The 14,212-nt window shown below is 40.3% G+C and overlaps 1 protein-coding gene across 1 annotated transcript; it reads right to left on the bottom strand.

Annotated features, from left to right (window-relative positions):
• Positions 1-250: 250 nt before the first annotated feature.
• LOC148193683 (uncharacterized) lies at positions 251-2,086 on the bottom strand. The gene has a single exon (XM_088098388.1). The coding sequence runs from the start codon at positions 2,038-2,040 to the stop codon at positions 631-633; it is 1,410 nt and encodes a 469-aa protein (XP_087954514.1). The 5' UTR covers positions 2,041-2,086; the 3' UTR covers positions 251-630.
• Positions 2,087-14,212: the final 12,126 nt, after the last annotated feature.

A 14,212-nucleotide genomic window follows, 5' to 3' on the forward strand; every position in this document is an offset into this window, starting at 1 on the left:
CGCCCCCTCCATTTCCTTCAAACGTGCAGCTGCTCCCTTCTCCACTTTTTCTTTTAAAAAGGACGTGCGGTCCTTACAATCCTCAAACCACATAGTTGAATAAAAAGATGAATAATTGCACCTGGAAGTGGGAGATAAGGGATGATGTTCTTTAAAGACAATGCATGAAACCATAACCAAATCATGTCTCACTTTATGCAAGTTTCAGTCAGTTAATAACTTGTTTGATAAGTTTAGATACTAATTTAAATAAGATAAAAGTATTTAATAAAAAAATTTGAAGTATCAATCCATAACACAGGGTAGCTTCCACCATTGTGACAAACAGGAAATACCCTCCCCAACGTCTACTTTTTCATTTGAAATCCAAACTTAAAGTGGCCATAGGGGACCTTTTACAATGTTATAACTTAAAACTATCAATTGAATTTACAAGAACCAAAACCTACATTTGAGTTACTGCTTGATACAGACTTCTATTCTATAATATCCTTAGCTACCAGTGAAATTATGGTACATGCTTCTATCAAGCATATTCTAGTCTATGTACATTGGTTCAGATTGAGGACAAAATTTGAAGAAACTCAATACTGTTGGCTACCAAGCAGCAATTATCTTAGGAAGAATCCTTCAAGAGCTTTCAAGCTTTCCACATGCTAATAACCTTTTCAGCCTCTCTTTCAAAGCAGGGTGAAGAGCAGGACAAGAAATCAAGACATCAAGTGACCGAATGACACCTTTGCGCACAAGCAACTGAAAAGCCGATGACACACCTTTAACCAAGACACTCTTCCTTTCTACATCATAACTGTCCACAAGATGCAATAAGAACTCAAGAAGAGCATGAGTAATGTCAACATACTTTGGAATAGAATGCACCATGAGCAGAACCGCAGGCTCAATGTTCATAATGGTATCCACCCTTTCATCGAAAAAGAGCCAGTCATAAAACAAAGCCAGTTTCACATTAGCCACAACATCGTTCCTCCTACAAGAGGTCAAAAGCCAACCAATAAGCGCCCACCTAGGAACGATATCAGACTGAATGATCTCATTTGGAGGGTGGTGCGCACAACATATGAACCTCACAATATCAATTATAACAAACTCTTTATCAGGCTCATTCAAAAACTTCTTCGCAAACCAAACCTGATGCCTCTTCTGATGCCCCAACTTTATGCTTGTAAGCAAAAACCTCAATTGGGTCTCCATGTCAGGATTGATCCTCAGCAGAGAATACCTGCTGGAAGTCCTGGTGGAGTAAATCTGAGCAACATCCTTAAACTGAAACCCCACAACATTAAACACACACGGATTAAACACAATGTCTTTCAACATAGCCCTAAACTTGGGAACATGAACCAAATCCTGCAACAAGCGAATAAAATCCCTCCCAATTTTCAAACACAAGTGAAACTCCTCTCTCATTATCTTCACGCACAGATGAATCTCCAACCGCTTCAAAGTCTCCAACTTTTCAACGCTACCACCCCTACAATGATCTGTTAAAACCCTAAGAAACGTGTACAACGCGAACGACAAAACGTGGGGCGAGTCTTCTAATAAGCGGCCCCAGTGTTCCAGAAAGAGGGTGACCAACTTGAAGCAGAGCCACAAGTTTCCATCGCTGCAATCGGCGCCGACGATTTGGCGCAAAAGGGAGATCAAAACGGCGTCGTAGCCGATACCCAAAACGCACACCGTTTGATCAGTGAGCCAGAGTAGCTGCGTTTTGACGGATGCGAGGAGTTTGGGGTAAAGGTGGTTGACGAGGCCAAGGAGGAGGGTGACGAAGGTGGCGTAGCCGTCGGTGACGATGGCGTGCAAGTGTTTGATGTGGGTTTTGGCGAATTGGGGTTCCGTTAAAACGCCGTGAAGGATGGCACGGTTGAGGAGGGTGTATTGGTCGGGGCTTGGAATGGCTAAGGAGAAAGGGGGTCTCAGAGATGTTATCTGAGACTCAAAAGCTTCCCTCAGCGACGTTTCTAATGCGTTTTCTGCTTCCAAAGGTGGAGTCAGTGTTATCTTCAACGCCGCCATTGAAGCACGGAGGAGAGACACACCTCATTTGAATTTTAATCACAGTATAAATTTATGGCTTAAATCAACTTTTATATTGTGTAAGTACTAATTCAAATGAAAAAATTATATCGACTCTTTTAAATAGAATAGAAACTAAATAGAAAAGAAATCTGAAAAATCATATCCAAATATTAAGAAGAAAAACTACTAAATGATTTGTAAATTTACATTTTTCTTAACTACTGAGGGTGTAAAATTTGATTTTTTTTGTATATTTTATTATTATTATAATCTTTAAAATGAATATTAAGAAAAAAAATCTTTTGATACACTTAAATTTTTTAATTCATTTAATATTATTTTTAATTACTTTTTCTTTTTAGAAAAATATTAAATTTTATATTTTTATTATCATTTTATCTTTACATCTGTGTCAAGGTAAAAGTGTATTATTAGAAAACTGAATTTATTCTGTTGTTAATTTTTATAAGATTTAATCATTCACTAAGTCCCTATTTTCGCATGGAATCTCAATTTCGTCCCTTTCTTTCTGAAAATATCAATTGGGTCCCAATTTTATGAAAATTGCAACAAATCGATCCTTTCCGTTAAATTGGCTGGACGGCGTTAAAAAAATTGATGAGTGGATGCTGTGATGACGAACGAACGCTCGTCCACCAGCGAACGAACGCTCGTCCACCAGCGAACGAACGCTCGTGGACCTCTTACTGCTGGACGACCGTTCGTTCCACACTGGACGACCGTTCGTTCGGTGGTCGACGAGCGTTCGTTCGCTGGTGGACGAGCGTTCGTTCGCTGGTGAACGAGCGTTCGTTCGCTGGTGGACGAGCGTTCGTTCGTCATCTCAGCATCCACTCATAAATTTTTTTAACGCCGTTTGACACTATTTAACGGAAAGGATCGATTTGTTGCAATTTTCATAAAATTGGGACCCAATTAATATTTTCAGAAAGAAAGGGACGAAATTGAGATTCCATGCGAAAATAGGAACTTAGTGAATGATTAAACCTTTTTATAATAGTTCGAAGAGTCCGGTCCACAATCTTATGGAAGAATGCACAGGACGTGATGATGAGGGTCATAAATAAGTAATAAAGGCACGGACAGAGACGGGACACGTGGCAGTGAACAATCCTGTGCGGGCAGTGCATGGGCTATACGTTACCGACTATTGCTGGTGCGGAGTTCCTGGAAGCGGTGCGTAATTTTGTTAAATGGAAGCGGTGCGTAATTTTGAAAATATATTGGAGATAAAAAAGAAAAATATATTTAAGTTATATTTAATCTCAGTTTCTAAATGATACATCATGAAGTATATCATAATAGAAAACCATCTTTCTATTCATTATGTGATTATTTATTCACATTTAATTTTGCATTAAATATTTATATATATTAATGTAAAATTAAAGACAAGATAAAATTAAATTAAACTTAAATTTAATGTTTATATTGTGTATGTTTTAAATGATTATAATAAAAATAATAAATACAGATTGTTTCGGTAGATACTTTTAGGGACCGAGAGACTAACCTGCTGACGCGTCTGGGCCGCTCGCTCGCTTCCAAACTCCTCCTGTTGGCCGATCGGTGTTGGCGCAAACCGATCGGTCTCCTTCTTGACGAGGGGGATGTACCTGCAAAAGGTACTCCGACGCCCAAGTTAGGCGTGTGATTTGAAGAGCCTCGGCTCTTGGTTGAATATTTAGTGAATGGTTATCACTATTGAGTATTTGAGAGTCATGTAGAGTAAGTGGAACGTGCCTGGCTTTTGGTCCTGGCTTTGTATTTATAATTTACCTCATGGATCCTGAGCTGATATAAGCCCAATAAAATATAAACAGAATAAGATATAAACAGATTACCTGAATATCCGGTTGGTTGTTTGTAACCACTCGGTTAATATTTTATACTATACATTATGCCCCCCAAGTCCGAGTTAAGCGGTTGGCTTTAGCCGTGGTTAACTATAGGACTGATGAGTTTGAGGGAGGCTGCGTTGGCGGAACTGAAAGCGTTTTACCGCTCGACCTTCAACAGTAACCGAGAGGGATTTACCGCTCGTCCTTCAACAGGAACCGAGAGGAATTTACCGCTCGGTCTTCTACATTAACCGAGAGCGCTTTACCTCTCGACCTTTGACATTAACCGAGCGGGATTTACCGCTCGTCCTTCAACAGGAACCGAGAGGAATTTACCTCTCGGTCTTCAACCTTAATCGAGAGGATTTTACCTCTCGACCTTCGACATTAACTGAGCGGGATTTACCGCTCGTTCTTCAACAGCTCTCGGTCTTCAACCTTAATCGAGAGGATTTTACCTCTCGACCTTCGACATTAACCGAGCGGGATTTACCGCTCGTCCTTCAACATGAACCGAGAGGAATTTACCTCTCGGTCTTCAACATCAACCGAGAGGGCTTTACCTCATTAGCCGAGCGGGATTTACCGCTCGTCTTTCAACATGAACCGAGAGGGATTTACCTCTCGGGCTTCGACATTAACCGAGCGGGATTTACCGCTCGTCCTTAGACATTAAGCGAGAGGAATTTACCGCTCGTTCTTCAACATGAACCGAGAGGGATTTACCTCTCGGCCTTCGACATTAACCGAGCGGGATTTACCGCTCGTTCTTCAACATGAACCGAGAGGGATTTACCTCTCGGCCTTCGACTTTAACCGAGCGGGATTTACCGCTCGTCCTTCAACATGAACCGAGAGGGATTTACCGCTCGGTCTTCGACCTAGGAGTGCTTCCCAGGGAACGGGCTTTACCGTTCGGCTTTGAGAGGGTTTTACCTCTGTTTTGAGCTAGGATTGTTTCCTAATGAACGGGATTTACCGTTCGTCTTTGAGAGGGCTTTACCTCTCTCCCGAGGGGGATTTACCGCTCGGTCTTCGACCTAGGAGTGCTTCCTAGGGAACGGGCTTTACCGTTCGGCTTTGAGAGGGTTTTACCTCTGTTTTGAGCTAGAATTGTTTCCTAGTGAACGGGATTTACCGTTCGTATTTGAGAGGGCTTTACCTCTCTCCCGAGAGGGATTTACCGCTCGGTCTTCAACATGAACCGAGAGGGATTTTACCTCTCGGGCTTCGACATTAACCGAGCGGGATTTACCGCTCGTCCTTCAACATGAACCGAGAGGGATTTACCTCTCGGTCTTTGACATTAACCGAGCGGGATTTACCGCTCGTCCTTCAACATGAACCGAGAGGGATTTACCGCTCGGTCTTCGACCTAGGAGTGCTTCCCAGGGAACGGGCTTTACCGTTCGGCTTTGAGAGGGTTTTACCTCTGTTTTGAGCTAGGATTGTTTCCTAGTGAACGGGCTTTACCGCTCGTCTTTGAGAGGGCTTTACCTCTCTCCCGAGGGGGATTTACCGCTCGGTCTTCGACCTAGGAGTGCTTCCTAGGGAACGGGCTTTACCGTTCGGCTTTGAGAGGGTTTTACCTCTGTTTTGAGCTAGGATTGTTTCCTAGTGAACGGGATTTACCGTTCGTATTTGAGAGGGCTTTACCTCTCTCCCGAGAGGGATTTACCGCTCGGTCTTCAACATGAACCGAGAGGGATTTACCTCTCGGGCTTCGACATTAACCGAGCGGGATTTACCGCTTGTCCTTCAACATGAACCGAGAGTGATTTACCTCTCGGCCTTTGACATTAACCGAGCGGGATTTACCGCTCGTCCTTCAACATGAACCGAGAGGGATTTACCGCTCGGTCTTCGACCTAGGAGTGCTTCCCAGGGAACGGGCTTTACCGTTCGGCTTTGAGAGGATTTTACCTCTGTTTTGAGCTAGGATTGTTTCCTAGTGAACGGGATTTACCGTTCGTCTTTGAGAGGGCTTTACCTCTCTCCCGAGGGGGATTTACCGCTCGGTCTTCGACCTAGGAGTGCTTCCTAGGGAACGGGCTTTACCGTTCGGCTTTGAGAGGGTTTTACCTCTGTTTTGAGCTAGGATTGTTTCCTAGTGAACGAGATTTACCGTTCGTATTTGAGAGGGCTTTACCTCTCTCCCGAGAGGGATTTACCGCTCGGTCTTCAACATGAACCGAGAGGGATTTACCTCTCGGCCTTCGACATTAACCGAGCGGGATTTACCGCTCGTCCTTCAACATGAACCGAGAGGGATTTACCTCTCGGCCTTTGACATTAACTGAGCGGGATTTACCGCTCGTCCTTCAACATGAACCGAGAGGGATTTACCGCTCGGTCTTGGACTTGATCGTTAATTATGAACTTTGCTGACAAAATTGGCAATCAGTGCTTGCAATAGGAGACTTCCCCTTCGTTAATTGAATTCCATGATACTTTAAGCATGAAGTTCGTTTATGACTAGATCTTAGTCTGCACTTGCATAGTTGATGGCGTGGATTTCGATATATATTTGTTCAAGGTGTTCATTGCTGAAATCCTCATGATGATATATATTATGGTATATAACCGTATAATAAATGATTTGGTTACCAGATATTATGAATTGCACCGAATAAATAACATAGATAATAAACAAGGTATCAAAACCGTTTCGAGATTTTATAATATTGTTGTTGATAGTTATCTCTAACACAATAATTTATTTGACTATTTGAATCATGCCAGAAAATGTTTCGGTTATAATAATTAGATAACTATATTTATAGTTATGTACTATATTATATATCATATATCATATAATATATTATGGATTATACTATATATTTAACATAAAAATAGTTGTTATAATATCTATTATCAATTAGATATTTTATGAAATATTCATATTTCAAAAAATACTTATCTTGTGGATGACGTCTCACGTAGAGATGATGATTCACGTAGAGTGCTTCATAGGGAACGGGCTTTACCGTTCAGCTTTGTTGTTCCTCCATGCTCCTCGTGGTCGCCGTTGGGTTTGACGCTCGGCCCCACGGTGGGCGCCAAAATGTTTCGGTAGATACTTTTAGGGACCGAGAGACTAACCTGCTGACGCGTCTGGGCCGCTCGCTCGCTTCCAAACTCCTCCTGTTGGCCGATCGGTGTTGGCGCAAACCGATCGGTCTCCTTCTTGACGAGGGGGATGTACCTGCAAAAGGTACTCCGACGCCCAAGTTAGGCGTGTGATTTGAAGAGCCTCGGCTCTTGGTTGAATATTTAGTGAATGGTTATCACTATTGAGTATTTGAGAGTCATGTAGAGTAAGTGGAACGTGCCTGGCTTTTGGCCCTGGCTTTGTATTTATAATTTACCTCATGGATCCTGAGCTGATATAAGCCCAATAAAATATAAACAGAATAAGATATAAACAGATTACCTGAATATCCGGTTGGTTGTTTGTAACCACTCGGTTAATATTTTATACTATACACAGATTAAAACATAACTAGATAAATTATAAACAGTGTATAATAGTGACTATTAATTTCCCAAACATTAGTGTTATAAGTAGGAAGGAAACTCTCCCAGTCTTTGTTTAGGGTTTGTTTTGGTACATTAGTTTTATATTTATTAAAGTTAATATTAATTTAAATATATTTTTCTCTCAATTCTTTTATACATATTTTATAGATAAAATTGATTGAAACTTCAAGTTCTGTAACATCTCAAAAATACAGTAAACACCATATAATAGAATTAATTACATTTAATGATAACCAAATCAGTCTTAATTAACGAAAGCTAAGGTTCAGGCCGTTCGGCCTTACAAGAAGTTAATTACAAAACCACGCTCGACCTAAGCATACCCAACCGACGGTTTACAAAACATACCGAACGGTCTAATAATATAAATGTCATTCTAAAAGCAGTACAATGAAATATCTAATCTAAACATATAACCTAACGTCTACTGTTCGGACTTCACTTCAACTTCCACCAGGTTTGCATCCTCCAAAATTTCTTCTTCCAGAGTTTCCTCAAGTAACGCCTCCCCATCTGCTCACATCCACACGGATGATCATCGCATAGACAGGACGGACGTACAATGACGATCGACAACGCAAAGAAAAACGAAAGGGTAAGCTTATTGAATTTAATTCAAGTAAATCACACATTTCATAAACATATCAATCAGATCAATAATTCCTAAGCATATAATTTAACTCATTCAATTTCTCAATCAATTCCTGATACTAGATAGACCGTCCGGACTGTATGAATCTTGTGTAGCTACTACGTTCGTACACCCAGGTGGTGTAGTAACTGAAATTCTCCTCAGCTGCCACCCGAGGTTAGTCCGTTCCGTCCAAAGTAACCCTAAGGACTAGGACCTTCTGCCGTTCCCACACATGACGTACCCCCTCTACGTGAGGACGAGTACTCACGAAACATCAGGATGAACGTCGGCTAAGCTTTGTCCACATTCATACATTACGAAAATCTCAACTTCCATCCAAGAGTCGTTCCTCCCTGGAACGCTCGTTCAAATTCCACAACCATAAATTCATCTCAAATACCATTCATTCTTTATACTCTTACACTTTAGTGATATTACCATCTTTCATTTCACTTTCATAAAATGACGAACGTTCAGCTCTCTTCAATATGAGAACGAATGTTAACACGATACAGAATAACCCTCGTTTCTGAACAGAAAGAAACGAACATTTTTCCAATGACGGACGTTGTGACCGATTGAATCAGTTAAATGAACTGATTCTAGAACGATTCAATGATACTTATAATAATTTAAGTACATAACTATAGATAGAATCCAAGTGGATAGAAACACCGCAAGGTGTTTAAATACTGATACAGAGTACGATTTAATTAACGATACCAACCACCAGTCAATGACCGAACGCGGTAAGGGATATTTATTGATGTTTTGGACGAACGCTATTTGCACTAGTTTGTCGATTCAGTATAAGAACGAACGTTCGGTATAAGACCGAGCGTCGTACATAACGTACGCTCTGGGTCGAGACCCATCGCTGTTTAAAATTATGGAAAGAGGGATTTATATAAGACGAGATGGTAAAGTTATATTTTTAACAAAATGACTATGTGTCCGAATATGTATTTTCAAGCTTCTCAGATTCTCACACAACACTCAGGATATCTACGTTTGACCGAACGCTCAAACGTAAGACTATTTTTAGAGGGCGTTCGTCCTCAGCTGGACTCCTTTCCGAATGAAAGAATTCTATTTATCAAAAGAGTTACTAAGAATACCGAACGGTCAAGGACCGTTCGATAATGAACGTTCATTATCATAGAATTTCATAATCAAAATCTCTCTTACAATAAACTCATTTTCCAGTATAAACTTTCATACATTTAACTACTCATACCATATACCAAAGATCAAATAATACAGATTTCATGCTTCATAAAATCATATAACTTCATACATCACAACACAATACAAGAATTAAACTTAATAAGCTTCCCTTACCTGGATTCGTGACTGAAACGTCTAATAATTTGACTCGTCCACAACAGTTTTCTACCCTCAACGATTCTCTTAAGTTCTTCACTAAATCTAACCAAAAGAAATGTAGAAGAATTTAGCTGATACCCTTGCATGCAGCCAACTGTTGGTTTGCATGTAACTCAGAAACGAGCGTCCAGAGTCGAGAGACTTACCGATTTCAGAACTGGGATCTATTCGGTTCAGATTGAAGCTCTCAACTCCGAGGATGCTCCTACGGTTTCTGAATACGAATCGGAGAAGATAGTGGTGAGTTACAGTAGAGAGAAGGTAGAGTTTCTAGAGAGAAGGTGGAGGAATTTGAAAGTTAGAATCTTGGGGAAGAAGAAGAAGCATGCAGAAGAGTGGGAATGGGAAGAGGGTTTTCTGAAAAATCATTTCCCTTCCCACGTAGGACGAGCGTCCATTCTCCTGCTGCCACTAGTACTCCACTAACTGATTCCAGATTATCATTTAACGACACCTGTCGTCCGTGTGCAAAGTTTGGGTGCGTTTTTAATGAAATCCGACAGGGTTTTGGGCGCATTAAATGCGATTTAACAAGTGGGGTTTGGGGTGTATAATTACGGGTATTACAAGTTCCAAAATAAATAATATCTTAAATATGTTAATTAATTCTAACAATATTATCTCAAACTTACAATATCATTTTAAAAAATGAATTTTAAATTAATTTAATTTTATAAAATTAATATATAAAATTTACATCCATTCATATATTATAAATTCATTTTACTTTTAATCTTTTGGTTGATTCCACCATTACATTTTAGAAAATTGGTGAAAATTTAAACAAAATTTATTAATATTAATCTTTTGGTTGGTTCCACCATTACATTCTTATCCCAATTTATTTTTGTTGTTGGGGAGAATGTAAAGTGTCAGACCTCGGAAAATGTAAACTACCCCACCTGTGTACTTTCATTATTACACCCAAAAATCCTTCTGCAGTGCATTAAAAACGCACTTCCATACTCTCTGCATTCTCGCCAAGTGTCACGATGGAAGGTTCGGAAGTCAGTTAGTGGAGTGCAGGTGTCAGCAGAAGAACGCACGACCGTTTGGACGTGGGGCAAACAAAATTAATTTCTGAAAAACCTGCCACACTCTTCTGCATGCACCTTCACCTTCCAAACTCTGACCTCCATTTTTCTCCTCCTTCTCTCTAGAAAACCTTTCCCTTCTCTCTACTGCAACTCACTCTTCTCTGCTCCGATCACTGTTCAGACACCGTAGAAGTATTCCCGTCGTCTTGAGCTTTCACCTGAACTGAACAGTTTAGAGTTCTGAAACCGGTAAGTCCATTTCCCTTCAACTGTTCGTTCTTGTGAACATGCACGCCCAACTATGGGTGCATGAGTTCTTAAGTTAAATACTGAACCACTTTTCCATCTGTCTTTGATGTTGATTCATAGAGTAGTAAGCGTTGCGGGTAGAAGGAAATTGTAGTTGGCAAGTCAAGTTGCAAACTTAGGACGAACGTTCACATTAGAGGTAAGGGAAGCTTATTAATTTAATTCATATGTTGTTGTATGCTTACTGGAAATGAATGCATGTTGTTGCACGAGTGAATGTATGTATTCAGTATGAGTATGATGCATGATGGTTGATGAGTATGAAGTATGTGAATGTGAAAATGAGTTATTAATCTGAAGTATGAAGTATTGATATGGATGCTATAAAGTCTGAAAATTTATAATTGATGTAAAGTATAAAGTATGAACTGGTATATGGAAAACTTAAGTTGAAAATTGTTATAAATTTGAATATGAACTTCTTACTATGATTATGTACGTTCGTTATCGAACGATCCTCTACCGTTCGGTTTTCTAGTAAACTGGTTAAAATGGAGTTCTTTCATTTGGAAGGAATTCTGATCGAGAACGAGCGTCCTCATGTGGAAATTCTATCTTGGAGCGTTCGGCTCATAATAGTCGTACCTTAATCTTTGAGATAAAGTAATATAGATAAATATCTTGTACGTTAAGATTTGTAGCGCTCGGTCTTACACCTAGCGTTCGTAATAAGTAGCGCTCGGTCTTACACCCAGCGTACGTCATAAGTAGTGTTCGGTCTTATACCGAACGTTCGGATTCGTCTTTAAATATTATACGTGTGGAAATAGCGTACGTTCAACTTCAGTAGAATCTTCTTACCGCGTTCGGTCATAGACTGGCAGTCGGTCTCTATAATAGAATTATTTCGTTATGGTTCTGAAATCGTCTTGTGGTGGTTTTATCCATTGGATCCGGCCTAGAGTCTTGTACTTAAATTATTCTTTGAGTATTGATCTAATCTTCGAGAGTCAGTTCATTCAACTGATTCAAATGGTAAATAACGTTCGTCAGAAGTGATGCGTATTGGTAGTCAAACTTATTCGGTTCTGGAACGAAGGATATCGTTATCTTTCCTCACGTAAGAAGACTGAACGTTCGTTATTTTATGAACTTGGAATGGAATACGAAAATGAAAATAAAGTGAAATATTATAAATAATGAACGGTTTATGAGATGAAATAAATGATGGTGGATTTTGAACGAGCGTTCCAAGGAGGAACGACTCTATGCTTTGAATATGGAAAGTTGTATAGTATGAACGTGGTAAAGCTACTGATGGCAGTTCATCCTGATGTTCCGTGAGTGCTCGTCCTCACGTAGAGGAGGGTAGGTCATGTGTGGGAACGGCAGGAGGTCCTAGTCCCTAGGAGTACTTTGGACTGATAGGGCTAACCTCGGGTGGCAGCTGTTGAGTGTTTCCCAGTTACTACATCACCCGGGTGCACGAACGCCTGTAGATACATAGATTCATACAGTCTGGACGGTCTGTCTTATGAGAGTTTTGGATGGTTATTTCTGTGTTGATATATTCTTGTATTGTCAATCCCACAACTCCATAATTTTCAAAACAATTACTCCACAATCAAATCTACAACAAAACAAGTCCAACATATCAAGTATGATATTTAACATATCAATTATACAATAAAATATTATATTTACAAAAATCAACATTACAAACATACTTGTTTGGTTGGATTGGAGTATGCAAGTGTTGTACCTCCAATGATGGTTTCTTGTCTTCCGAACAATTCAACAAATGTCCAAAAAGCAATGCAAGATTATGTGCCTGGAAACAACATACTTCCCTTATAAATTTGTAATTACAAAGTAAACATCAATTACTATACATACAATGAAATTGTCAATCTTTTGTCGTTCTTTTCTTTTGTGCCCAAAAGAGTCCAGTGCAAACATTTCCAATGATGGAATCTTCACAACATCTATACAAATCAGTAACACAACAAAATCCACTTGGGAGACATTTCATACATAACCAAAACCATCCACAAACAACATCATGCATGTATTAAACCTTCATTCCACTGAAATAAAAAAAAACGAACCTTGAGTGAACACGAGGTGTGGCGGTTGGAACACAGACGAAGAAAAAGGTGTGGGTGGGACCCTAAACCCGGAAAACCCCTCTTTTTGGTCCACCGAATAGTCCACACTCCGGCGACACTCCGGCGATGCTCCGGCGGCACTCCGGCGGCACTCCGGCGGCACTCCGGCGGCACTCCGGCGGCACTCCGGCGGCACTCCGGGACAGGGACAGAAGCAGGTGGGACGAAGCGAGACCTTGAACGCGCCCCTAGTTCGCTGGGCCGGACCGGATGGAAGACGATGTCGTCTTCGCTTCGTTGGCCAACGTCGGAGCTGCGGCGCCGTGAATCGGAACCGGCTGGAGGGGTTGACTAGCTCCGACACGGCCTTCAACGTTGTCCGGCGACACTCCGGCAAGCACTCCGTCGGACCTCTCTCTCTCGAACTCCCTTTCTCCAACTTTCTCGGCCTCTCTCTAGGTCACAGTCTCCCTCTCAACGTTCGCGCTTCTCTCTCTACAATCTTCCAAATGAATTTGAAATTTGAAACGCCAACTTGAAAACCCTGCCCACCCCCTTTCCACGTCAGATTTCATTTGGTTTTTCATTTTCCACGTGGACCACTCACATTTAAACACGTGTCCCGCATCTAAATGTTGTCAAAAGAGGTTGTTCAAGTATCATTTTCCTTAAAAGAATTCATTTTGGCCATTCCATTAAGTTGGTAAAGGTAACTACTTGTTAATTTCTATCTTTTTTTTTTCATTTCTTTTGTAGTTTTCTTCTCTCCACCCTCCTTCGTGATGGCTCACTTCCTTGCTGAAGACTTGACTTTACGATCTCTTTCTCCTGTCATTGAGATTGCCATCTGGGACGTGGGTCTTGGACGAAGACTGATTCCTCTTGTAGACTTTGTTGGTTGTTTCGTCTTCTCTCATCTCGGAGATGATTGTAGCGGTGGTTGTGGTGGCAGAGAAGCTCTCGCTCATGTTGCATGTTTCTAAGAGCTAGAAGATAGGCTCAAAGAGTTCTTCGATGAAAGTTTGGTTTCAAAAATGGAAAGTCGGTTTCAAAAGCCTGTGATATAAGTTAGAAGGTTTTCGAACTCAACACAACAAATCGGAGGCAAAATATTAATTTAATTTAATATTTATATTATTAAAAGCTCTAATTAAATTCTTCCATTTTAAATTAACCTCAATTTAATCTTTTGTAAATAGTTGTGTGTTCCAAGTGACAAGGAAGAATAAAATCGATTTTAATTTACAAAATATAAAATGAAATTAAATAAATTATATAAATATTGGTATTATAGAAGTAATTTAACCAACAATTATGCAAAAAGTAATAAGAACCTATATACCACTTCTGCAC

This window comes from Vigna umbellata, chromosome 9, assembly GCF_029865625.1.
Source record: "Vigna umbellata cultivar VRB3 chromosome 9, Vumbellata_1.0, whole genome shotgun sequence".
Classification (NCBI taxonomy): domain Eukaryota; kingdom Viridiplantae; phylum Streptophyta; class Magnoliopsida; order Fabales; family Fabaceae; genus Vigna; species Vigna umbellata.

Coding starts and splice junctions, on each gene's coding strand:
- LOC148193683 (XM_088098388.1), bottom strand. CDS start 2,040: ATGGCGGCGTTGAAGATAACACTGACTCCACCTTTGGAAGCAGAAAAC.